A 24,525-nucleotide genomic window follows, 5' to 3' on the forward strand; every position below is an offset into this window, starting at 1 on the left:
CTAGTAAAATATGTGACCTTTGCACAGCCGATTTCATGGGGAAACAGTTTATTGGCAATACGATGTTATGTTTAACTCATAGGTGGTGAAAGGCGCATTTCGATAATTGGCAAATCTGACTGCATGCATGTACTTATCGTGATACAGTATCAGCCGACAAGGCGCTAATGCCTTGAGTTGAAGCTAGCCAATTGTAGGTTAAGTACCGATTGATTCTTGGGGTACTATTATACTTCTGGGAATACTCACGGAGTGGAATTCCCACCCTCTTCTAGTGATAATACAATGCAGTAAGCTAAAGAATACATGGAAATAAGTATTCACCCAAGAAGATTCATTAACGACCCACTCGAGATTGATGCAGATCCCCCGAACAGGTTAGCAGATATCTTCTGTACGCATGAGGGTGCTTCGGGGGTTGGGAGATATTGTTTCATACTGATTGTTCATACTGACTGAACTGAATGCGTTCACGACGTCTTTGAATGTCTGCTCAGACCAGTTGACTGAGTCCCTGACACAAATTATATCAGCCATAGACACGAGAGGAGGATACACTTCCTTCTGACTTACATCTTGTTTACTACTACGATGAGTTTCTCTCGTGATTTGAGCGTAGCGCTGGACAACGCAGCTGAAAGGTTCTCAGCAGATGAACCCCAACTAGATGAATCGGAAGCATCAACAGTCCAGAAAGCAACATCTGGTGTCTGGCTTTCTAGAATAGAGAAGTCAGTATAGACTAAACTAAGGAAAGATGCCGGCGACATACTCTGAATGGTAAAGGTTCCAGAAGGGGCGTAGAAAGATTGAGGACGCCCAATCTTCTCGAAGAATGGTACAATCTTGTCATACTGGCTAATCCCCTCCCTTTCTAGCTGCTCCAATTAGGGAAGCTGAAGCCCGCACTACAGTGAGTTAGTATATACTTAAAGCTCGATTAACTATGACAGCATCCACCATGTAAATGAGGCTGCTGATCAGGGCTTTCTTGCCAGCCCCATCGTTACCAAGAACATTGAGAGATTTGGTGCTCATGATGTTTTATTCAACGTGGATTTCAGTTACAAGAAATCATGAGGGTATTTGCATTTGCAACGCTCAGGATCAATCAAGAGTTCTATGCTGAGTCACACACGTGACTACCCCTAAAACAGATTCATTGAACAACAAGGTACCTAGACTAGGTAGTTGAATAGTTGCCAAACCATCTAATCAATCTACGACTTAGACACCGTACAAGTCAAGTGCTATTGATATCTGTCAGTCAGATCCAACCGAACAATTTACAGAAAAGATCCCCAGCTTGGCTAGGTAGCTACCTATTCAAAGTTGAAGGGGGCAAGCACCTAATAAAAGAGATCTCTTTTTGCCTTTCGTTCTGTTGGTTGGCCTCCCGGTTGGCATGCTTTTCTTGGTGACAAGGGGCTGCGGTGCAGCCCGTCCATCTACTTTCCGTTGAAGAATTCAACACTTTTATTGTGACATCACGCTACCAACAGTCGTAGGACTGAAAAGACGAGTCCAACCGACATCGCCACTTCTTGTATACCGCTGTATTTTTCAGAGGTAGATCAGCAAAGCCTATCAAACATCATGAAGCATGTACAACGTTTCAAGGCCCGAATTCTAGCGCGGACTGAGTTGCCTCCTCCCGAACCGACACTCGAGAGCCCATGCCCTCGTCCAGACGAGCCCTCAAGCAGTATTACGGAGCCGACAAGATCAAGTACAACCATATATGGCCTATCCATATTAGTGGACAGCAAGCCAGATGAGGCAGGTCTCATGGATTTTCTAGTGGATATTGCTGCAATTCATGGCCTTAACGGGAATGCAATCTCAACATGGCGACACTAGCCTGATTGCACAGTATGGCTTCGGGACCTCCTCTCCAATTTCTTACCTGGATGCCGGGTCTATACATATGGCTATCCTTCCAAAATATGGTCTCAATCGTCCGAGAGGATTCAGGAGTATGCGCTCAACCTTTTGGTTTCTCTAAGAGACACACGGGAAGATTTGAATGTCGTAATTCACCTAATTCACTCCTTCAACTCCGGTCTAACACCTTTCTTATAGCAAACGACCTATCATATTCGTGTGCCACAGTCTTGGTGGAATTGTCTTCAAAAAGGTGTGTATAATCCCCAAGACAAGAATACGAGTTTGACTCATTTCAGGCACTCGTTGCTGCTCACGAAAACGACGACTTGTATGGTGACCTACTAAAGTCTATCCGAGGCGTCGTGTTTTTAGCCACTCCACATAGAGGAAGCGGTACAGCAAAACTAGCCAATATTTGCGGTTCAATTGTCAATAGCTTCGCGTCCGCTGGATTAGGATCGAAACCAGTGAGGACTGATCTGCTTCAAACTTTGATATATGACTCGGATGCGCTCCATGGCCTGACGCTGTCAGCACGCAACCGTTTAGGCAATATTCATGTAGTTTCGTTCTATGAAACTTTGCCTTTGCCAATGGGCCCATGGTCCTCCTCCTTGGTAAGTATGTAGCACTTACACGCAATGGTCGTCCTCCAATGCTTTGGTAACGCAAGCTCACTTCAGGGACAGGTCGTCAGCCCTGCTTCTGCTGTGCTAGGCATTCCTTTCGAAGAAGTAATTCCCATGCCAGAAGATCACAGAACTATTTGTCGTTTTCCTGGCGAAACAGAAAGCTACCCGAAAGTGGCAAGAACTCTTCGAAGGATTGCCACCAAATCCTCGAATGCTGACCCAACACTCAAGCGCACCAGCACGCATTCGTCTAATATTGGTAACTACTTTATGACTTATTTTATTGATTAATTACTAATTATATTCAAGTCCTCAGTAACCTGGAAAGAACGTGCATGTCGCTTCTTAGTGACAATGATGTCGCGAAAGACGTTGAGCCACCCCCAAAGCCAGTCCTTGGTATATGTCAGTGGATTCGCAGCCACGATTTGTTCCTCTCTTGGCTTGAAGAAGGTACCAGTGCTCTCCTATGGCTTACAGGTCATCCAGGCTGCGGCAAGACCATGCTATCTTACTCATTGGCCCAATACTTCGACAATGCTTGCAACAAGTCTCGGAATGTCCTCATCTATCTGTGCCAGAACAAGAACAAACAGACAGATGCGAGAGCGGTAATCATTGGACTTATCCTCCAGATCGTCGATCGCCATCGCTCGTTGGTTAGATATGTTCGTTCAGCGTTTGAAAAAGAAGGGTCAAGCATCATTCAGTCCTTCGCCTCGCCCTGGCGTATTTTTCTCAGAATTTCAAAGGACCCTAAATCTGGACCCCTCTATGTTATCATAGATGCTCTCGATGAGTGTGAGAGGGCATCATGTCATCAGTTGCTCGTCTCGGTGTTCGATATGCTCACCGACTCTTCTCAGTCGATGAAGAGTGGTAACAAGATCAAATTTCTTATCACGAGCCGACCATTTTTTCACCAATCTTATGCCAACAGCCAAAATGTACTTCAATCTCAAATATCAATCGATGATGACCAGGCTGGCTACACTCAGGGCCTTCAGACTTTCATCCAAAAGAAAATCCATGAAATTTCTCTTAACAGACAATTCTCAGATGAGATCAGGGACTTTCTTTGTGAAGCGATAACGTCTAAAGCCGATCGAACTTTCCTGTGGATTCGCCTTGTTCTAGCATCGATCGAGAAGAATCTACTTACTTCAAGAAGAGAACTCCAGACGATTATAGCCATCATTACTGGAGGCCTGGCCGAGACATATCATCGCTATCTCACTGCTATACCCTCGAATCATCAACGGGACGCTTCAAAATTACTGAAGTTACTTTTAGCATGCTCCAGACTCCTCTTTCTTAACGAACTCAACATCGCATTTACTATAGACCCTTCGTGCACTACGGCTGAGGAGATCATGCAAAACTCTCATAATTCAATTGCACACACTGTTCAGGGTATCCTAGGGTCTTTGGTAAGGGTCACAGGGCAACAAGTATCCTTGGTCCACCAGTCGGTGAAAGACTATCTCCAAGATCGAGACAGCACTGGCATCGACAGTCCCCCTGCAATACGTATGGTTAATCCGCAAGGCTGCGCTCTACAGCTGGCTACTGTATGCATTCAGTACCTTCTTCTTGATGATTTCACGATCGATTTCTTTCCAACAAATGACTCATCTACTTCGGCCATTGTAGAAGAAAGAGATCTCTTTGGAGAGCTACCTCTGGGCGGTTTTGAAGGCGATTTTTGGGACCAAGACGATCACGACCTAGACTCCAATACCTTGTTTCACGATCTCGCTATCCTGCATTCTAAGATCTGCAATTCATTGGCCTTGGACTATCCTTTTTACAAATATGCATCGTTGCATTGGGCCGAACACTTCGTCATATGCGAGGAAGATACGCCAGAAGAGCTTAAAGACTTTGCAAGATCACTACTGAACCCTGACACAGTAAATTGTCGTAACTGGTTAAGCTTCTATCATATGAGAGCTTCAACACCACTGGATGACGGCCTCACGGGCCAGAATCCAATCATCCTAGCATCACAGTTTAACTCATGTACTGCCTTGAATAGTCTCCTTCTTGATCATGAACCTTCTCAAGTCGTCAAAAATCAGAGTCTCTACTGGGCATCTCGACTTAGCCATGATCATATCGTTGCTACTCTTCTACAGTCAGGTGCTAAACCTGATACGCGGCAGCTGGATGGACAAACAGCACTCACAGTTGTATCTGAGCATGGTAATCAATCCTGCGTAACTGCTTTACTAGCAGACAGTCTAATCAATATGAATACCCTAGGCAGAAATAGACAGACTGCACTCTCGTATACTTGCGGAGGTAGACATGATGACATCGTCAAAGAATTACTAAACCAGAAAGTTTATAAACCTGACGAACTGGACAATATAGGGGTAACCCTATTCTTCTAGGCAGTAGGAGGAGGCCATCACTCAACCATTTCCAACATAACAAGGCTTCGCAGTATCAACATCAACCACCGGGATAAGACAGGAAATACAGCCGTTTCATAGGCTACTGAAGACGGCATAGCCAACACCATCATACGACTACTGAAGCTTCCACGCATCGACATAAATGCCAAAGACAACAAAGGGAGATCGCCTCTCTCATAGGCAGCGGGGAATGGCTGTACGGATGTGGTTAAAATACTCCTCGCAAACCCAAGAATTGACAAGATGGGCATAGATAACGATAAGGGAAATGCTATATCGTAGGCTAGTGCACGAGGACACTGCGAGGCTCTCGTCAGGCTTCTCGAAGCAGGCTGCCCGGGAGTCAATGCCGAAGATATCGATGGATAGACTCCTCTGGCATGGGTTATCCAAACTGACTCGCCTGATACAGTCCAAGCTCTTGTCAGTGACGAAAACGTTCTAATTGAACGGTGTAACAGAGGTAGAAGGACTACTTTGTCATAGACTGTCGAGTATGGACATATAGAAGTTGTCAAAGTGCTTCTAAGAGCTGGTGCTAATACTGGGACAGAACGTAAGAGCGGTAGAACCCCAGCGATGATAGCTAAGGTCTTTAGCAGGGATGATATGGTAAAAGAACTCGAGGCATATAGGCCATAATGCCGCAAGAGATAGTGTATTTTTGTTGTACATATGTAGTTTGATGTCGATCACGATGTTCATCCTCATGAGATTTACGCAACGCCAGTCAATAAAAGCTTGCTTGGTATTTTCCGACCCAAGTAAAATCCAAAGAGGTCTTATTATAAGTCGTGAAACTCTCGGGTCATATCACGAACAATTATAGCTCGCAGATAAATACAGAAAAATCGTACTAAATTTAGGAAATGACAGTCTAGGTTAGTATACAGCCTACTAAGGCAGACATTGAGTTTGTAGTTATAGAATGGATGCTACCTGGGACATATTTTAAATCTTCTGGGTTACTTGTTGTGGTTGTGGTTGTGGTGAAGCAAAGTTGTGAGCTTCCCATGCATTCAGCATAGTGTTCCATGGCCTGAAGTCAACTGACTTGGTACAAACACCTGCAGATGCACCAAAACATTGACCTAACCAGCTCGAGATTTCCAGTGATCCGCCGTTGTTGCACCCCACGCTCTTGTTGGTGCCATTCAATGGAGCAAGAGATCACCCACCAGATCGACAACCCCGCAAATGTTAACTCATCACGAACTCGGATCATTGCAGATAATCCGCGCTTTTACCAACTAGAATAACTTAGTAGGAGGAAGGGCTTCACCCAAGTTATTGCACACACTTGAGGATATGAGGACATGCGGTCTGGACTGACTCTGACTCGCAAAGGAAATTAGGGAGTTGGCACCAAATTAACAAGCGTGTGTGATGTTGCTGGTCACGACACGCTGCATGCATCCTCAAGATGTCACTCATTTGTTTCACATCATTTCAGCTGAACGATAATAAGCTTTTCTCAACTGCGGCTTATTCTGCCTCCATCATACGACATGCCAAGATGCAGGCACGAGATGGTAACCAAAGTCCCATCATGAAAGTGACAAGCCCGAGCCGAGGGTGGTGTTCAAGCGGTGAGATGAAATCAACATCAAAATGTCAGGTCAGCGTGCCTGTCGCAAGGGTATTTTAGTTAGACCCTGTGCGGCTAACCGGCCATTTCGCGCTTGCAAGACTTGATAAAGCCTAGCGACCAGTTTAGAAGAGGTCCGGTTTGTTCGATAACTTGGCTGACATTGATTGTGATATTCTAATCAAACCAAAGGATTCAAATTACCAGCACATGAATCGTCTTGAGAGTGGTCGGATATCTATGCATCTGTTAATGGATGAGATCGTTGTCAGATCCCAAGCCAGCTGTCCCTTGCAAATGCAGGCATTGTAGGTCCGTTCTGTCGAGGATCTTGCTCCTTGTCAGCCGCTAATGAATGATGTATTACCTACATCAAGCCCGCTAGGCTAAATCACCAAGCCTCTCGAGCATCAAAGCTTCTAGGCTCCCAAAAGCCCAAATGAGCCTCAGCGGCGTCAGGTTTATTAGAGCTCAGAAATTGTCCGTGTAGTGTCCACGGACACTAACTAAGAAAAATGAATACGGACTCTGGAGGACGGCGCCAAGTCCGGATTCCAACATGGGTACTCAGGGATGACGACGATCTTGTCTTGTCATTGTTGGCTATGCTAAAACAAGCGAAGTGAGTGAGAAAAAGGGGTCTCTCTCGGCGATGAGCTCGGCACAAGCCATCCATCATCTATCGGCCAACTCAGTGGAGGAGGAGGAGGAGCACGCGACTTTGTGCAGGACAAAGCCCGTCGTGCACACGGTGATTGCCCACATTCCGACTGTTGTGGAGGGGGAATAAAAGGCAAGACCATGATATGATGATGTGAGCTACTCATATCCATATGCCGTGCATGGGCTACGACTGACCCATGAAAAGAAAACGCTTACCCGTGGCGCCTGTCTCGGACGAATGATGTCGATTGAGCGACAGTGAGCCGAGTCCCCAGTCTTTTCTTTTGCTCAGATCTGGTGCCATACATAGACCACGATCTAACTATCTTGTTCAAGACAGAGCTGAAGAGGTTTGAGCTTTTGGCTGCAACACAGCCCAATGGCCTGAATAAGGTTCCCGGCACTGTATGTATGTGCCAGATGTACGGGAGTCAGCAGTAGTTTCACGTGTTGGGCACTTGAGGTGCTCATGAGACCTGGGTTTCCCGAGGCACTAGTCTCGACTGTTGTTATTGATGAGTTTAACCAGTGGGTGTGCTGGGCTTGAAGATCTTTGTTTGATGTGGCTGCCCTCATTTCTCCCATGACGGATCTGATTGCTTCACAAAGCCCTTGGCAGGTCAACAAGGAAGCGGCATCGAATGACAAAGTTTCGTCATTCATATTATGAATGGGAGACGGGCCAAGGACGAGATATATTGTTGACGTATGAATAATGTATCTCTCGACTAGTCAGGAACCGAAAGCCGCACATCGCTGCCTATAACGCCGCAGCCTGTGTCTTATTAAGGGCAGACCACCTTGTGGCTCTGGAGACAAGCACACACACACACAATTATCAAACGATTTGTTGTAGATCGCAAATTCCCTGATTTGGCTCTCAGCCATGCGACAAGGACTTTGTCCGAAGCATTACATAGTATGGACATCACCCTGAGCCGTTGGGTACCATGAGCCTGCCCAAGCCAGCGGTCAGGGTTCAGCCTCACTCATCTTTAGTGAACCAAAGATCCATCTATCATCAGCAATTACAGTTGCTGTGGCTTTCAGCTGAGGTGGGTTTTAGGGAATAAGTAAGCAGCCAAACGCACCAATTCAGGGGCTGTAAAGTCGGAAACGCCTTGGCTGATGGTTATTTCTGACCACAAGCTTCGGGGACTGAAATCACCATTTTAACTGATCGATATCGTGCATACGTACGTACAAAACAAAAGGCTCAGTCCGGCATGAATATCCACTATTTCCAAGGTCCACTCTCCGCCACGCCCGGGGAGTCCATACGTCTTTGCACCAAAAATAAAGTCAAGCCTGTCGTACTTTATACGGGTGAAGTACCTACGGGCGGCCCCGAAAAAGCTGAACCAAGCCAAGAAAAAAAACACTGGACATCAAATCAAAGAAAACGAGTGATCTACAGTCATGACAAAATACGGTACCTGAAAGCGTCACAACCCGTATTGTATCTTTTTTTTTGTTCCATCTCAGCCGCCGTCTTGGGATACAAGCTTTCTTTAACTCACAATCAACCAAGGCCCTTCTTCAAAGACTAAAGACCAAGTCCAAGTAAAAACCAAGGACAGGGTCCACCATTTGTTAGCTAGCTAGAATAAAGCCGCCGTGCAGTAACTCAGCCAAGCCTAGCTCAGGTGCCTGGGTCCCCCTGGGTCCCCTGGGTCACCCCCTGTCCTAGTGCTGGACATCCACCACACCTAGTAGCCGCCTCCTACAAGCTCCTCCACCGCTACAACAAGAGAGAGAAACTGCAACTTCTTGGGGGGTTAATCCCGACTGTCTTTGAGCGGGACTGGTTTAGTTGACTGCTCAGCCTTACTTCTCGCGGTGAACGGGCCCATTCATCCCCCTTGTCGTGGGTCTTGGCCTATATTTGCTTGCTTGCTAGCTAGGTAGCTACCTAGTAAGTTACAGTACAGCACGTTCAAGTTACTGTATTTGGCTCAGCTTTGGGGGATATATAACTTTACTCTTCTCCCCCCTCCCATCTTTTCTTTACATACATCTGCATCTTAAACTTTGTATGCAGTCGTGGCTTGACGTTTGTGTGTGTGCTCGCGTGATTACATCTCTCTTACATATTTAAGAGTATTTCGTAGACAGACGAGTTTATTCCATCCTCACTCTCTCGTCTTACCCACGCTCTCACACACATTTATACGTCTATACGTACACGCCAAATCATGAGAAAGGACCTTTGGAATTGCTTAGACCTAAAGATTGGACGACGAAACATTGCATCCCAATAAACGAAAGAAAGATGAACCGGGATATGAAGCTGGGAAACGAGCCCGTCATGGCCGAAAACGACAAGAACTGCCGCTTTGAAGGCTACTTCACCTATCGACCTCTCTCCAACCTACCTACACCACCACCGAGCTCTCGCAACTCATCCGCCGCCCAGTCACCACGAACAACTCTCGATGATGGAGAACCATTGATGCCTCGATTTAGAGGTGAGTTTGCTTCTTTTGGTTGCAAAGCAGAGCAGAGCAGAGCATGCAGGCCTCAAGATCGATCAATGATGTATGCTGTGAGCATCACGTTGTATTCGCATCGCCTGTTGTGTCATGCCACGCAATGCAATGCATCTGATATTCCACATTTTTCAATACTAACTTTGATACAGGCCCGGCTATTCACCTCGTCAACCTCATTCCATCGTCCGCCTCATTGGCCATGGCCTCGATCCCTCTCGTTCAGGCCATCTTGAGCCGAGCCAACCTCCCAATCGAGACTGTTGCTCTTGCAGTATGCATCCTCGACAGTCTCGATTCCCGCTTTGCCCGTCGCTGGCGCCTCTCTTGCCCTCTGTTATCCGACTACTTCTCTCCCACATCTAAGCGACACACTCTTCCCGCCGCGCCCGTCATGCCTCAGCGACAACAGCTTCACATCGACTCGGTCAACCCAGAGATCATCATCCTAGCAGCCCTCGTCATTGCTGTCAAATTCACAGAGGATCCCCAGGATGCTTCTCAGTATTATTGCAAGGTGTGGGGACGTGGCATGTGGTCTCATCAACAGCTCAATGCCACTGAGCGATGCATCATGGAGAATCTCAACTACCGCATCATGCCCCTTTGCGAGGACGATTGCTTGACAGATGCCATGGTGGATATGCAACTCGCTGCCCAGCAGCAGCCTGACTGGGAGCTCAACGAGTACATGCCCATGGACAGCGACGAAGAGAGCGACGATGGCGCAAGCATCAACCACTACATGCCGAGTCACTCTCGCTCAAAGACTCTCGGCTCAGGATCAGCAGTCTTGGGGCTAGGCCTATCTCTCACTCCAGTCGATACTCCAACAGCCGAGGTCAACCATGCGACTACCCCGCAACCATCGGGGCTTTGCAACGACTACTTCAACCATTACCAGGCGCAAGATGAATGAAAAAGGAAGAAGGGCGTTTTCTGACTTTGGGCATTAACGAGGCGTTACCGTGGATACCAACTCATTTAGCGATTGTTTGCGGATTTGGACTTGATCCGGCGTGATATGCGCATACACATATTGTGTGTCATTTTGGGAATCAGTCCCTTTTTTTTTCTTTCACGCACCCTAATCGAGAGGGCTTATAGGGCGAAATAGCATTCTACTACGGACATACGGACATTTGAGTTTCTATTGTCAAGGAACAAATTTATGGTATTGGCCGTTTTCATTGGCGCGGGCATAGCTAGGCATGGCATGGATGGATGGATATAGCAACCAAGGAGCAAGGAGGCTAGAAGTACACATACCCCTTTCCGTATATTCTAGTCGATCAATACATATTGTAATGTTCTATAAATGGCACTCCGGTCCGCCCCTCTCTCCATCTCTCCCGCTCTTGGCGCACGTTCCAATGTCAATATCAGGCGATATGGTGCCAACATTCCTCACCAGGATCCACCTCCTTGCTGCCGATGTCTCATTCAAGGTTCACCGCAGCTCAAAGCTCGTGATATGATTTCGATAAATCACTATACTCTGCTAGGGGTCGATTACCCGGCAATTGATGCCGGCTCTGAAATTATATCTAATCTATTGTGTTGTGTTATCGTCGAAACAAGATGTAGATATCAGTGTACTTCCCAAGATACCGTTTTCAAAGGCTCTAGTGATGGGACAATTTTCGGCTAACATATTGGTTTAAATGATTCATTTCGTCGTTTTCTCCAGCTAAATCTTTGGCAACGAGTGAATAGAGTCTGATATGGCCCTACTTAAGGACTCAACCTTTTCAACTTCCACTCTTCAGACTCAGATCCCTCATCCTTCTCATACACAAATCGATCGTGAAGCCTACTCTCCCTTCCCTGCCAAAATTCAATCCTGTCAGGAATGATCCTCAACCCGCCCCAGAAATCGGGCACGGGAATCTTCTCTTGCCCTTCAAATCGCTGCTCAGCTTCCTTCACCCACCCCTCCAGCTGTTTGCGTCCATCATCACCTTCACCCTGCGGTTCAAGCACTTGACTCTGTTTGCTAGCCCACGCACCGATCCTGCTTCCTCTCGCACGCGTGTCATAATACTTCTGGCTCTCCTCCTTGGAAATCCTCTCCACACGTCCCTCGATGTGAACCTGGCGCTGCAGAGCTTCCCAGAAGAATAGTATTGCTGCGCGTGGGTTGGACGCTATGTCTGCTGACTTGCGTGAGGTGCCGAGGTTGGTGTAGATGACGAATCCTCGGTTATCAAGCTCCTTGAGATAAACAGTGCGAGATGAGATGCGGCCTGAAGGGAGAGAGGCAGTGGAGAGCGTGCATGATTCTGGGTGTTCGACGCCAGAATCGTCTTCCTGAGCGCGCGAGAACCAAGCGTGGAACTGAGGGATGGGAGATTCCGAGTTAAGCTGAGAGCGTACGAGAGTACCCTTTGTGAACTGCTCTGCCTGACCTGTAGCTTGATGACCCGCAGGGGCGACTATGAAATATTAGCCAAGAGTAAGAGTGAAGAAGAGTCATCATGATCACTATCACTTAGGAGGGGTAAGAATACTACCACGTACAGATGAGCTTCGAGGTGTCTGCTGAATGAAGAGCCATTTTAGCAGTTGAAAAAAATCTAGCACTGGTGTTTAGTAGCAGAAGACGCATTGATTGATTTATATATGAGTTTGTTCTCCGGGAAGGATCATGCGATCGGATTGGGTTGACTCACAGATGAACTCTGAGGCATACGATGAGATGGGATGTTTAAGAGGGAAAAGGGTACGTACTGCGTGGTGCGCAGTGGAGTCATGACATCTTCGAAGGGTTCTCACTTAACCTTTTTGTAGGGTGACATTTGAACATGCAGGAACAGAAAGAAGATACAAGAACTATAACCAACAAGTCTGACTCAGGCAAGGATGGTTTGTATTCCATAGTTTAATACCTAGGTAGCCATTACCATAAAGACTTGTAAACAAAGGTAATATTAACACCATAGAGACAAAACACAAACAAACACAATACACGACACAAACAGACGGAACGCACAGATGAAATAATTAAGTAATAACATTAAATAAACGTATACGATACGTATACGACGTATATACATATAATATACATAACGTACATAAATCATACGCAACGACGTGAGTCGCGATTACACATTCTATACATCAAAGATCGTTCACGGTCATAATCCGGAATGCTTGCTAACGCACGCAATTTTCTATCCGGCTTTCAAAAAGCAAGTATTACAAATTCCCAACCCCAAAAAAACAAAATGATCCTGTCGTGAAACTTTTCCAAATCCATCCATCATATAATTTACGAATCAGCCATAACCAGCGCCAACAAAGCCATGCGACAGTAAAGGCCATAGCGCATCTAAAAACATGTTAGTGAATATGATCAATAAGACTTGAAAGGTATGCTTACCTGTCGGAAGTACGCGGCCCTCTGGTCAAAGTCAACCTCCTCAGCAACTTCTTCATTGCGAGGAAGGGGGTGCATAACAATGCAAGAGCTCTTGGCATGCTTGAGCGAAGCGTTGTCCACGCGGTAAGAGTTCTTGACCCGCTGGTACTCCTCCTCACTGGGGAAGCGCTCGCGCTGCACACGTGTGCAGTACAGGACATCACTACGAGCCAGGATCTCAGGAGTAAGAGTCTCAGACTCGCAGAGAAGTTGGCCAGAAGCGATGAGCTGCTCTCGGACCTTGGTGGGCAGAGCCAAAGACTTGGGAGCAACAAGCTGGACCTGAACCTGGTAGTGGCGGAGCAAGTACACAAGAGAGTGCACAGGTCGGCCATAGAGAAGGTCACCAAGGAAGGTGATGGTCAAACCCTGGACAGTACCCAACTCCTCACGGATGGTGAAGAGGTCGAGGAAAGCCTGGGTAGGGTGCTCCTTGCTGCCGTTGCCACCGTTGATGACAGGGACAGGGCTGTACTTCTCGGCAACGTGGACGCTGGTCTCCTCAGGGTGACGGAGGACAACGGCATCACCGTAGCAAGCCAGAGTTCGGAGGGTGTCCTGGAGGGTCTCACCCTTCTGGACGGAAGAGTGAGAGGTGGAGATGGCGATGGTGCGGCCACCAAGACGCTGCATGGCAGCATCAAACGACGCCGATGTACGAGTAGAAGGCTCGTAGAAGAGTGTGGTCAACACACGACCTCGGAGGATGTTCAAGACACCCTCACGCTGCACACCAAGACGCATCTCCTGCGCAACAGTGAAGAGCAGATGAAGATCAGCTCGACTGTAAGCTTTGACGGACAGAACGTGAGTGTTCTTGAACGACGAAGGTCGAGCCAGAAGCTGCTGGAGCGACGAGCTGACCAGAGGTTGGAGCTGCAGACCAGGGGCGAGCTCGTCAACAGGGGCGGCACCACGAGCGGGCGAAGGCAGATTGGCACCAACAGCACCAGAGTCAACACCCCGGAGGCGGTTCAGAGGCTGGAAGTTACCCAGCAGAGAAAGTCGGCGGTCTCGTGGGGAGTCTGAGGCCTGGGCAATCGAAGTGGTAGGCTTAATGGGAGGCGACATAGGGGGAGCAATGTGCGAAGACATGTCCTTGCCCTGGGGCGAGACCTTCAGGACCTCACCGTCGAGGCAGACGGTGGTGTTCTGGAAAGTGACTCGCTGAACGGAGCCGCGCATGAGGCGACCCTCGAAAGGAGACCAGAAGTTGCCAGGAGCCAAGTTGTAAGGGCGGTCGATCTCAGCCTCAATGGTAGTTCCAGACTGCTCGTGGAGCTCAAAGATCTCCATGGGGTTGGTGTAGAGACGGTCCTTGATGTCATCGACAGTAAGGCGGCCCTCAGCGACAGAGGTCAGGAGAAGAGGCAGAGCGTCGGAGATACCCATGTGAGGATCACCCTTGTGGCCAAGCGAAGTAGCCAGGCGGTAAGGGAGACTGCCAATGGAGAAGACATCGATGGTGGACAAGTGCGCCCAAAGAGCCTTCTGGTCAACAGCGGTAGGTAGACGCTCGCACTCGGGGTACTCGTCACGAGAGAGATAGAGCGAGTAGATGGAGACATCACAAGTAACCTGGAGACCCTTAGCCTTGCTGAGAGCGATCAGCTTGATATCGTCCTTATTGGTAACCGAAGTGACATGGATGCGACGGTTGTGAAGGCTGGCGAGCAAGAGAATAGAAGCCAGATCAGTCAGCTTGGCATCAGTGACAATTGGCTTGTGAGTAGGCCAAGAGTCGAAGTGAGCGGTGACAGCAGCGACCTTGCTAATGTTGCCAGAGAGGTGGTTGAAAGGAATGAAGAGAGATCCGACCTCGCCAGTAACGTGGCTAATCTGGTCAGCATTGTCCGAGGTAGCAGCGACAGAGAAGTTGTAGTCGCAGAAGCCACCTCGTCGGCTGTTCTGCTGAGCAGTGTTGAGGGTGATGGCATCAGTGATGGCTCCATCGACACCCAGAGGCATAACTCGGATCATGCTGAAACCAGCGGAGATGGACGCCTTGGTGACGGTCTGGATATCGTCGCTATTGGCAGAAGCAATACCAGGAACGAAAGCAGCGACATTGATAAGACCAGGCAGAACAATGGTTCGGTGGCTGGTCTGATAGTCACGCTTAGAGACCTCAAGCTCGAAGTGGCGGGCAATGGCCTCGACGAGGATCTTTGCGTTCTTGACGTTGGTGACAAGCGGAATCTGGTAATCGACAGCCATACGACGAGTCTGGTAACCCTTACTCATGTAGTTGGCAGGGCGGCGGTACTTGTTGTTGGAAGGCAAGTTGATGTACAGATCGATAGTGTTCTTGGCCAAATGCTGGGTGAGCGAGAACTCAGAGCTGCGGTCCTCCTCCTTGCCGAGAACCTCAAGGTACTGGCACTGGACGCCGTGCTCTTGGAGGAAATCAGCGGTACCGGAAGTGGCAAACAGCTTGTAGCCGAGCTTCTCGAGCTTCTGAACAGAAGGAAGCATCTCACGCTTGTCCTTATAAGAACCAATGGATAGGAGGATGTTCTTCTTGGGGATCTTGAAGCCAGTAGACATCAAAGCCTTGAGGTAAGCCTCGTTCTTGTCAACACCGAAACAAGCAACCTCACCAGTGGAGGCCATCTCGACACCAAGAACAGGATCAGCACCAGACAGACGGGAGAAACTGAACTGGGGGACCTTGACACCGACACAGTTGGGGGCAAGGTCGGTGGGAGGGTAAGCCTGGAAAGGCTGTCCCATAATAGCCTTGGTAGCCATCTCGATCAGATCAACACCCATGACCTTGGACACGAAGGGGAACGAACGCGAAGCGCGAACGTTACACTCGATAACCTTGATATCGTTGTCTTTGGCAATGAACTGAATGTTGAAAGGACCAGTGACGTTAAGAGCAGCACCAATCTTGCGAGTAGCCTCTTCAATACGCTGAATAGTGGTGGCCTCCAGATCCTGAGGAGGCAGGATAAGGGTAGCATCACCAGAGTGAACACCAGCGTTCTCGACGTGCTCAGAGACAAAGTGACCAATGACCTTACCGTCCTTGGCAACAGCGTCCATCTCGATCTCCTTGGCGTTCTCAATGTATTTGGTAATAACAACAGGGTGATCTCGAGAAACCTCAACAGCCTGGTCCAAGTAGTTCTTCAAATCCTTCTCAGAGTAAACAGTGTTCATGGCAGCACCAGAAAGAACATAAGAAGGTCGAACCAAAACAGGGTACGAAACAGCGTTACAGAAGTCCTGAGCCTCGGAAAAGCTTGTAAGCTCCTTCCAAGTAGGCTGATCAACCTCAATACGATCCAACATACGAGAGAACTTGTATCGGTTCTCGGCGTTGTCAATCATCTCAGGAGAAGTACCAAGCACCTTAACGCCGGCACGGTGCAGAGCCAAGGCAATGTTGTTAGGGGTCTGACCACCCATAGCACCCAAGATACCACTTGAGTTCTCAAGCTGGTAAATATCAAGAACAGTCTCAAGAAGGATATTCTCGAAGTAAAGCTTATCTGCTTCATCGTAATCTGTGCTCACAGTCTCCGGATTAAAATTTACCATGATTGTCTTAAAACCGGAAGCGCGGAGTGTTCTGATGGCTCTGACTGAACACCAGTCGAATTCGACTGATGAACCGATACGGTAGACACCGGAACCCAGGACCATGACACCGTGATCGTCGAAGCTGACGTCGTGCTCGGAGGCATTGTAGGTCATGTAGAGGTAGTTTGTGAAGGCAGGGAACTCTGCGGCGACGGTATCGATTTGCTTGACGAAGGGCTGGATACCGGCCTCAAGTCGCATGCGGCGGACGGCAATCTCGTTGGAGCTCCAGAACTTGGCGAGCTGACGATCACTGAAACCGAGACGCTTGGCTTGGAGGAGGATGGATGGGCTGGACGTGATGTCGGTGGTGTTGTAGCCGGTCATGCGCTTGGAGAAGTCGCTCAGGCCCTTGAGCTTGGTGAGGAACCACTTGTCGATCTTGGTAAGCTCCCAAATCTTGTCGACGGTGTATCCCTCGTGCATGGCGTTGGCGATGGCAAACAGACGCTGGTCAGAGGGGGTCTGGAGCTCATCTTCAATGCTCATGAGGGCCTCGGTATCGTTGAAACCCAGGTTGTTAGGGTCAATGGCACGGATGGCCTTCTGGATGGCTTCCTCAAATGATCGACCGATACTCATGACCTCACCAACACTCTTCATAGAAGAACCAAGCTGGGTGGACACACGAGTGAACTTCTTGAGATCCCATCGGGGCATCTTGACCACACAGTAATCAAGCGAGGGTTCGAAGCAGGCACAGGTGGACTTGGTGACTGAGTTCTTAATCTCCTTGAGGGGAATGCCGAGACCAAGCTTAGCAGCGATAAAAGCAAGAGGGTAACCGGTGGCCTTGGAGGCGAGAGCTGAGGATCGGGACAGACGAGCGTTGACCTCGATAATGCAGTACTCGCGGGAGAAGGGGTTCAGGGCATACTGAATATTACACTCTCCGACAACGCCAAGGTGGCGAATGACATTGACAGCTGTTGTTCGCAGCATGTTGTAGTCCTCGTCAGACAAGGTCTGGGAGGGAGCGACAACGATAGAGTCACCAGTGTGAATACCGAGGGGATCGAAGTTCTCCATGTTGCAGACGGTGATACAGTTGTCCTGAGCATCACGGACAACCTCGTACTCGATCTCCTTCCAGCCCTTCATACTGCGTTCAATAAGAACCTGGGGGCTGGCGGCGAACGCCTTGTTGCAGAGCTCTTGGAGCTCGTCCTCGTTGTTGGCGAAACCACTGCCGAGACCACCAAGGGCATAGGCGGCACGCACGATGACGGGGAAACCAATGTCCTTCACGACGTGCATGGCCTCGTCAATGTTGTTGGCAGAAGCCGACTTGGCACACTTCTCGCCGATAGAGTCCATGCTGCGGGCAAAGAGCTCACGATCCTCAGTGGTGATGATAGTGTCAATGGGTGTGCCAAGGACCTTGACACCGAGCGACTCAAACTCGTCCTTAAGCTGGATACCGACCTGGAGGGCAGTCTGTCCACCAAAGGTGACATAGATGGCATCAGGACGCTCGTACTGGATGACCTTTCGGACAAAGTCGGCGTTGACAGGAAGGAAGTAAACCTTGTCAGCCAAGCCCTTAGAGGTCTGGATAGTGGCGATGTTGGGGTTGATGAGGACGGTGTAGATACCCTCCTCCTTTAAGGCCTTGATAGCCTGGCTACCAGAGTAATCGAACTCACCAGCCTGGCCAATGCTAAGACCACCACTGCCGAGAACCAGGACCTTGCGGACAGAAACTCGAGGGTGGAGAGCCTCGTTCTCCTCAATAGTGCCGCCAGGGAAGTGGACGGGGGTCTTGAGGAGCTCAGGCTTCTCGGCGCAGTTGGCCATGGTGTTGATGAAGACATCAAAGAGGAACTCGGTGTCGCGAGGACCAGGAGTGCTCTCGGGGTGGAACTGCACACTGAAGTAAGGCTTCTCAGTGTGGTAGATACCCTCGTTGCTACCATCGTTGGCGTTGACGAAGAGCTCCTTCCAGCCGTTGGTCAAGCTGTCAGTGTCGACGGCGAAACCGTGGTTCTGAGAAGTGATGTGACACTTGCCAGTGACCATGCTGGTGCAAGGAATATTGTGGCCACGGTTACCAAACTTCATCTTCTTGGTGGTAGCTCCGGCAGCACGGGCGAGGAGCTGATGGCCCAGGCAGATACCGAACACGGGGATTTCGTTCTTCTCGAGGACGGAAGCGATGTTCTTGACGGTGTTCTCGAGAACGGCGGGGTCACCGGGACCGTTGGAGAGGAAGAGACCATCGAACTCGTCAATGGCACTGGCAATATCATAGTCCCAGGGGCACACGAGGACTTCGACACCACGCTTGAGGAAGCACCTCAGCTGGTTGAACTTCATACCGACATCGAGGCACAGAACACGGATAGTACGCCCTGAAGGGTGCTTACGGGCGACCGACGGAGGTGGCTTGTAGAGCTTGGGCTCCTTAATAGACACTACATAAATAATGAGCATGCGTCTCCAAGTACGAAAACGCTAGAGGACTCACCTTCTTGGACCAAGTTCTTGTTGTTGGGGTTGACCCACTCGACCTGCTCAAAGTTGTCGAGAGGGAGAGCAGCCAAAGCACCATCGACCCGGCTGGTGACGGCGCCGTTGGTAAGGCCGCTAATCTCAAGGCGCATCTTTCCCAGCATGCTACCCTTCTCACGGATCTTCTTGGTCAGGGCACGGGTGTCGACGCCGTACATGGCAGGAACGCCCTGCTCCTTGAGCCATGTGCCGAGAGAAGATGTGGCAAGGAAGTGAGAGAAGTCCTCGCCAGCGTATGAAGCTGTGACGAGACCAGCAATGTGGATCTGGTTAGACTCGAAGTGAGCAGGCAGGTCGCCCAAAAGCTCATCCATGGCTTCGCGCGAGGGAACACCATAGTTTCCGACGAGGGGGAAAGTGATAACGAGGATCTGACCGCGGTACGAAGGATCCGTCACGGACTCAGGATAGCCAACCATACCCGTTTGGAAGACCAGCTCTCCAGCAATGCTCTTCTGGGCACCAAAGCTGTAACCTTGGAAGGTGGAGCCATCCTCAAGTTCGAGGCAGACGAGGCCATCGTCCTCGGCGCCAAACTGACGAGCAGAGGCGGGAGGTTGAGGAACCAAAGCCATTGTGGTGGTTGTGATATAAAATTGAAACAAAAAAGAGAGAAAAAGGGACTGCGCTGGGTGATGATATCAACCAAAGACCCAGATAAACGCGGGGCACGAAACGTCGTGGAGGGGTCGCCGTGGGAGGGCAGGGAGATTGCGAGCGACGGGCCGGCAAGTTAACTCGTTTTCAGAGCTACCCTGATAAGGTCAGAAGCTACCTCGCAATCATTAGCCTCAGCAAGAGTTGCAGAAGAAGAGGATGCTGGAAGAGCGAGGGTTTGGGGAGGAGGAGGGAGAAGAAGAGGTTCTTGACGAAAGCGGCCCTGGGAAACTTTTTTTTTATCGCCTGGCTTGATTGTCTGCTCTTACAGGGTGTTCCCCGCTGTGGGTTTACGAGAGATTTGGTTGGTCAATTCAGAAACAGTTCCCTGAAGGCACCCAATTATAGCACTTCGTTGATATCTGCAGGGACACTAAAATGCCCCGCCATGCCTTGGCCGAACCTCTCAAGCCTCTCCACAAGCTGCGCAACGACCTTTCATCATGAGTGATCGACCATGAGAGATGGTTGGACTTGAGCCTCGAGAGTGGGTTTGTTAGATCAGCGGTCAGGGTTTAGCCGCTCCGACAACATGTCCAAGGAAGAACACAAGCTGGCAGGTGGCGGGGAGGCTTGATATGACTCCGGTAACGGAATAATCATCTCTGATCTGGGAGAGTGATCCAATCGCTGGCATGAAGTTGTCATGACGAGGTCTGTGATACCGAGACAAGCCATGTTCGACATTACATTGCATGAAGCACACAGAGAAGCGTTCCAGATGCTTCAGAAGGAGTGTGTCAGCAAGGTCCTGTTCTGTTCTTACTGTGAAAACCTAATCTGCACGCTGCAAAATCTCTTTGAAATCGGCAATCAACCACCACCCCAAAGATCAAAAGCTCGAGCCCAGGGCGGCAGTGAGAAAAAGCCGCGCCGCATCACAGGCTAAAACTCAAAAACTCCACTATCCATCCACCTCCACAGCTTGAAAAAAAAAAAAAAAAAAAAAAAAAGATTTTTTTACTTCAACTGTGTTGTCATTGGATTAACTGGCATACCTTCCAGTCCACTTTGAATCTTAGTTTCACCCGAGTCGTTCAGATGCATTGGAAAACTTGACTCCTTAGGGTCTCAAGGATGAAATTTCAGTCAATTTCATTACGTAGTATGTCATTTTGGGCTAGTGCTTGGGTCGTCTGCTTCTTGTACCCCAAGATTTAAGCCGAGATTTCTATCTATTAGGCCCATGTAGCCAAGTTGGTTTTTGTGCATGAGATGAGGCTCGTGCCACGCGAACCCATGGCCATGCCTTACAATGTAAAAATGAGATATTACTGTTGGAAGAGGAGTCGTTAATTAAACACTAATTATTGGTGTTCATGACTGATGAGATTCGTGGGACTGGGATGACGTTATACTATCATAGGTAGGTATTGATCACGTTTCATAATTTTGGCCTTGGACGACTGGACCTTTGAGGAAGTCTTTGATATGATCATTTTGTATAGCCGTTCCTCAGTTCCCTCATATAGTCCTTAGACATGCAAGGGAAATCACCATCGTCAGACAGATATAAGCGTATCGTTGTACAAACGCTTCTCAGGCAACGCTGTTTTTGTAGTTAAAATCATTCCAACTTCCATATTCTTCAATATTTTCAAACCAAGTCAGCAACCCTATACTGAAACAATATGCAAATGCTATTCTTTGAAGTATGAAACACAACAACCCAACCAGCGAAGAGGAAGTAATCTTGTCTGAAATGTCTATAACCCATCAATGTACACCTTGCTATCTTTTTTTGAAAGAAAAAAACAATCTGGCCGTGTCTAGCTATGGCATTGGAGGCGCCCCCATATTTGTGATCTTTGGTGTCCTTTGAGCTGTGGGACTGGCCTGGTTTCCCATCAAGTTGCCAGGCTTTTGTCCACCTTGTGTATTCGCACGGAAAGTGGGTTCTTTCTTGGGATCAAAGCCAGGAAAGGCGGCTTGCAATCTCGAGTAAAGATCCTTGATGCTATTGTTTCGCTCTTCGCGATCTGCCACTGGGTCGATACTGTTCTCTGTGCCTTCAGGTCCCCCTATGGCTGGAGCTCGGAGTTTGGTAGAAAGATTCAGGGATGGTGCACTAAGATATGCTGGACAAGGTGGAACTTTAACCTCAGGCTTTCGATCTGCAAGTGCCGCCATATAAGACAAGTTTGCCTGCAATCGTCTCATGCATCTGAAGAGTACTGTTAGCAACCTGACAACACTTCCGACGAAAAGACTCACTGGAGATAATCGTGCTGTAGCTGCGTTTCCTCTTCTTTCTTGTCCCCCGGATTTCCAGCCGCAGCACTTTCCTTCTTCAGCTCCTGTTGTGTCGCCTGGATTTGAATCGATTCGTAGAGTAGTTCATGGTTGATGTCCAATAGCAAGGCGAAACGCTCCTTGTCTCGAGATTCCGTTCCAGGACTTAGCGGTACAGCGGCTGATGAGCTGCCATTCACGGCTTGTCCCTGATTTGAGGAGAAAGTCGGAGTCTGAGGTGTTGTTAAACCAGCCGAGGGCGGTTGTTGTTGCTGCACCTGTCCCTGCATTTGCCCCTGTGGTTGCTGGAGTTGCTGCTGCTGTAGTTGTGGAGGTTGCGATTGTTGTTGTTGCTGCTGCTGATGGTTTGTAGGAGTTTGGCTCTGAGATGGAGGCTGAGAAGTCGGGAATTGACCCTGTTGAGATGGCAAGGCATTGTTTGGTGTCCCTTGTACGGCGCTCGGGGGTCTCTGTGGAGTAGAGACCTGACCCATACCGGCAGCGTTGGCAGCTTGCTGCTGCTGTTGTTGTTGTTGCGCCTGTGCCTGCGCTTGCTGCTGCTGTTGTTGTTGCTGTTGCATTCGCTGCATCATATGAGGTTGTTGAGGCATACCGCCCTGGTTCATCGGAAAGCCTTGCATGCCTCCGCCCATCATGTAGTTTGGCGCGAAGCTTTGGGGAGCGACCGAGGAGGGAACGACTTGGCCGTACGGATTACCGGGGAATTGTTGCTGAAATCCTGCCACTATGCGCAACATGTTAGTCACTAAAGCTGGAAACGATGAGATAGTATTGCGTCGCGTCAGAAAGTGGTTTGCGCCGCGCTCTCGACCAGTCGCGCAACTGCCCCAGCATCGTCAAATTGCTTCTGGCGATGACCATAGTCTTCACGACAAGCGCATGCTAAGAGGTTTGATGGAGTGTCGCGTGCGAATATGGAGATTGGACCTACTCTGACCATTGGCAGCCATATGTTGCATACCTGCGTTCGGCATCATACCTCCAGGACCACCGGTCATCATTTGAGGATTCGCGCCGGGGTTAAAGCCTCCCTGCGGAGCCATACCGGCGAACTGCTGCTGCTGGTTATACATCATCTGTTGAGCGGCTGGCTGGGCTCCAGATTGCTGCTGTGGGGCAGGGTTGTTGAAAGAGGGAGCAGCATTGTTGCCAAAGTTGTAGCCGGCGGAGTACATGACGGGCGTCAAAGGCGTCAGTGCAGCGCTTCAGGCGGCAGCGCGTGATGGGCTGGACTTGACTGAGCTGAGCTAAGAATGCAATGCTATGCTACCTATGGATGCTGTAACAGCGGCAGACAGCAGCCGGCGTATAGTGGGAGTGGGAGGGATCGGGCACGCGTGTGTGAGCGAGGACAGGCTTGTAGTTGGCTGTTGATGGAACACGAATGGGGTCCAATCAATCTGTCGGGTTTCGGTTTGGTGAACGAATGACGGATCTGGTCTGGAAACGTCAGATCAAATATGGGCGTGAGTCGTGGGCACGAGAGTGGCAGTGGGAGTGGGATTGGGAGGCTGGGCTGGTCACTTGTGTACGGACGCGGTTCAGTTGGTTCCAGGATTGGAAATGAAAATGAAACCTGGAGTACGTCTTTGACGACTGAGATGTGGTTGTGTGGGGCTAGTCGTCGTACCTGCCTGAGTATTGGTTACTCTTACCTATCAGTTAAGCAAGGAGTTATCACGATGGCTTTTTACGCTTTGTGTTATGTGAAGCATACACCAAGAAGCTTATATAGGTCAAGTTTGTCAATTATCCTACCAGTTTCGTTTGTTATTCTCTTGCCAGCCAGGCTGGTTCCATATGAAGCTATGGGAACAAGACTGTTTGTCATGTAACCTGTATCATAGACAGCACCTACTAATCCAATTACAGCTTGAAAGCTCCGCAATACGTTCCAAGTATCGTGTATACCCACTTACCCCTGTCATACATACTATAACTACCCTGGACCATGGACTTCTCCAGCACTTAAAGACGACAATGTCAAAGACTAGGGAAACATCAATTATATATAAATCAGAGTATTCCAGAGCGAGACGTTTACTTGGGGGGGGGGGGGGGGGAGGGGGAGAAAATGCTAATTAGCTAGCTTGGTCTAAATGTTTGTGGTAAATATTGAGCTGTGGTTGTCTGATAGTTTGTGACTGCCCATCCATAAAATTCAGCAATCCGGGGTTATTTGCATTTTGAAATCATAGGTGGTTGACTATCAGAAACCGAGAGAAGGCAACCAGGTGCTGAAAGACTATGCCAGCCAGCATCGTCAAAGCGTAGATTTTTGTCTACATGGCAATCAATGATATGTATTTCTACTCGTTTTCTTGAAACTCCGGCTGGTTGAGTCCACTCTCTCGGTCCCTTCACCCTTTATAATATGCAATGGACTCTTGGAGACTTTGTAGAACAAAATGCC

At 49.0% G+C, this 24,525-nt stretch overlaps 6 protein-coding genes across 6 annotated transcripts; 2 read left to right on the plus strand and 4 right to left on the minus strand.

The window, feature by feature from the left end:
• Positions 1-378: 378 nt before the first annotated feature.
• Positions 379-1,038, minus strand: EDB82DRAFT_527720 (uncharacterized protein; the record flags this gene model as incomplete). Its single annotated transcript, XM_065609178.1, has 4 exons — positions 379-514; positions 574-718; positions 773-874; positions 930-1,038. 4 exons carry the CDS (start codon positions 1,036-1,038, stop codon positions 379-381), a joined length of 492 nt encoding a protein of 163 aa, XP_065464149.1.
• A 558-nt stretch (positions 1,039-1,596) lies between these two features.
• EDB82DRAFT_547281 (uncharacterized protein) lies at positions 1,597-5,581 on the plus strand (the record flags this gene model as incomplete). Its single annotated transcript, XM_065609492.1, has 8 exons — positions 1,597-1,800; positions 1,861-2,031; positions 2,184-2,504; positions 2,577-2,778; positions 2,829-4,897; positions 5,120-5,217; positions 5,368-5,402; positions 5,448-5,581. The coding sequence occupies 8 exons, from the start codon at positions 1,597-1,599 to the stop codon at positions 5,579-5,581; spliced, it is 3,234 nt and encodes a 1,077-aa protein (XP_065464150.1).
• A 3,881-nt stretch (positions 5,582-9,462) lies between these two features.
• Positions 9,463-10,598, plus strand: EDB82DRAFT_547282 (uncharacterized protein; the record flags this gene model as incomplete). Its single annotated transcript, XM_025728407.2, has 2 exons — positions 9,463-9,658; positions 9,832-10,598. The coding sequence occupies 2 exons, from the start codon at positions 9,463-9,465 to the stop codon at positions 10,596-10,598; spliced, it is 963 nt and encodes a 320-aa protein (XP_025582777.2).
• An 815-nt stretch (positions 10,599-11,413) lies between these two features.
• EDB82DRAFT_478355 (uncharacterized protein) lies at positions 11,414-12,236 on the minus strand (the record flags this gene model as incomplete). Its single annotated transcript, XM_025728408.1, has 2 exons — positions 11,414-12,114; positions 12,200-12,236. 2 exons carry the CDS (start codon positions 12,234-12,236, stop codon positions 11,414-11,416), a joined length of 738 nt encoding a protein of 245 aa, XP_025582778.1.
• Positions 12,237-12,950: 714 nt separating this feature from the next.
• Positions 12,951-20,077, minus strand: EDB82DRAFT_559434 (uncharacterized protein; the record flags this gene model as incomplete). Its single annotated transcript, XM_025728409.2, has 3 exons — positions 19,159-20,077; positions 13,062-19,105; positions 12,951-13,010 (listed from the first exon to the last, which is right to left on the minus strand). The coding sequence occupies exons 1-3, from the start codon at positions 19,775-19,777 to the stop codon at positions 12,951-12,953; spliced, it is 6,723 nt and encodes a 2,240-aa protein (XP_025582779.1). The 5' UTR covers positions 19,778-20,077.
• Positions 20,078-21,190: 1,113 nt separating this feature from the next.
• Positions 21,191-23,391, minus strand: EDB82DRAFT_264021 (uncharacterized protein). The gene is made up of 3 exons (XM_025728410.2): positions 23,044-23,391; positions 22,074-22,836; positions 21,191-22,023 (listed from the first exon to the last, which is right to left on the minus strand). Exons 1-3 carry the CDS (start codon positions 23,285-23,287, stop codon positions 21,633-21,635), a joined length of 1,398 nt encoding a protein of 465 aa, XP_025582780.1. The 5' UTR covers positions 23,288-23,391; the 3' UTR covers positions 21,191-21,632.
• Positions 23,392-24,525: the final 1,134 nt, after the last annotated feature.

This window comes from Fusarium venenatum (assembly GCF_020744135.1).
Source record: "Fusarium venenatum strain MPI-CAGE-CH-0201 chromosome Unknown EDB82scaffold_3, whole genome shotgun sequence".
Taxonomy (NCBI): domain Eukaryota; kingdom Fungi; phylum Ascomycota; class Sordariomycetes; order Hypocreales; family Nectriaceae; genus Fusarium; species Fusarium venenatum.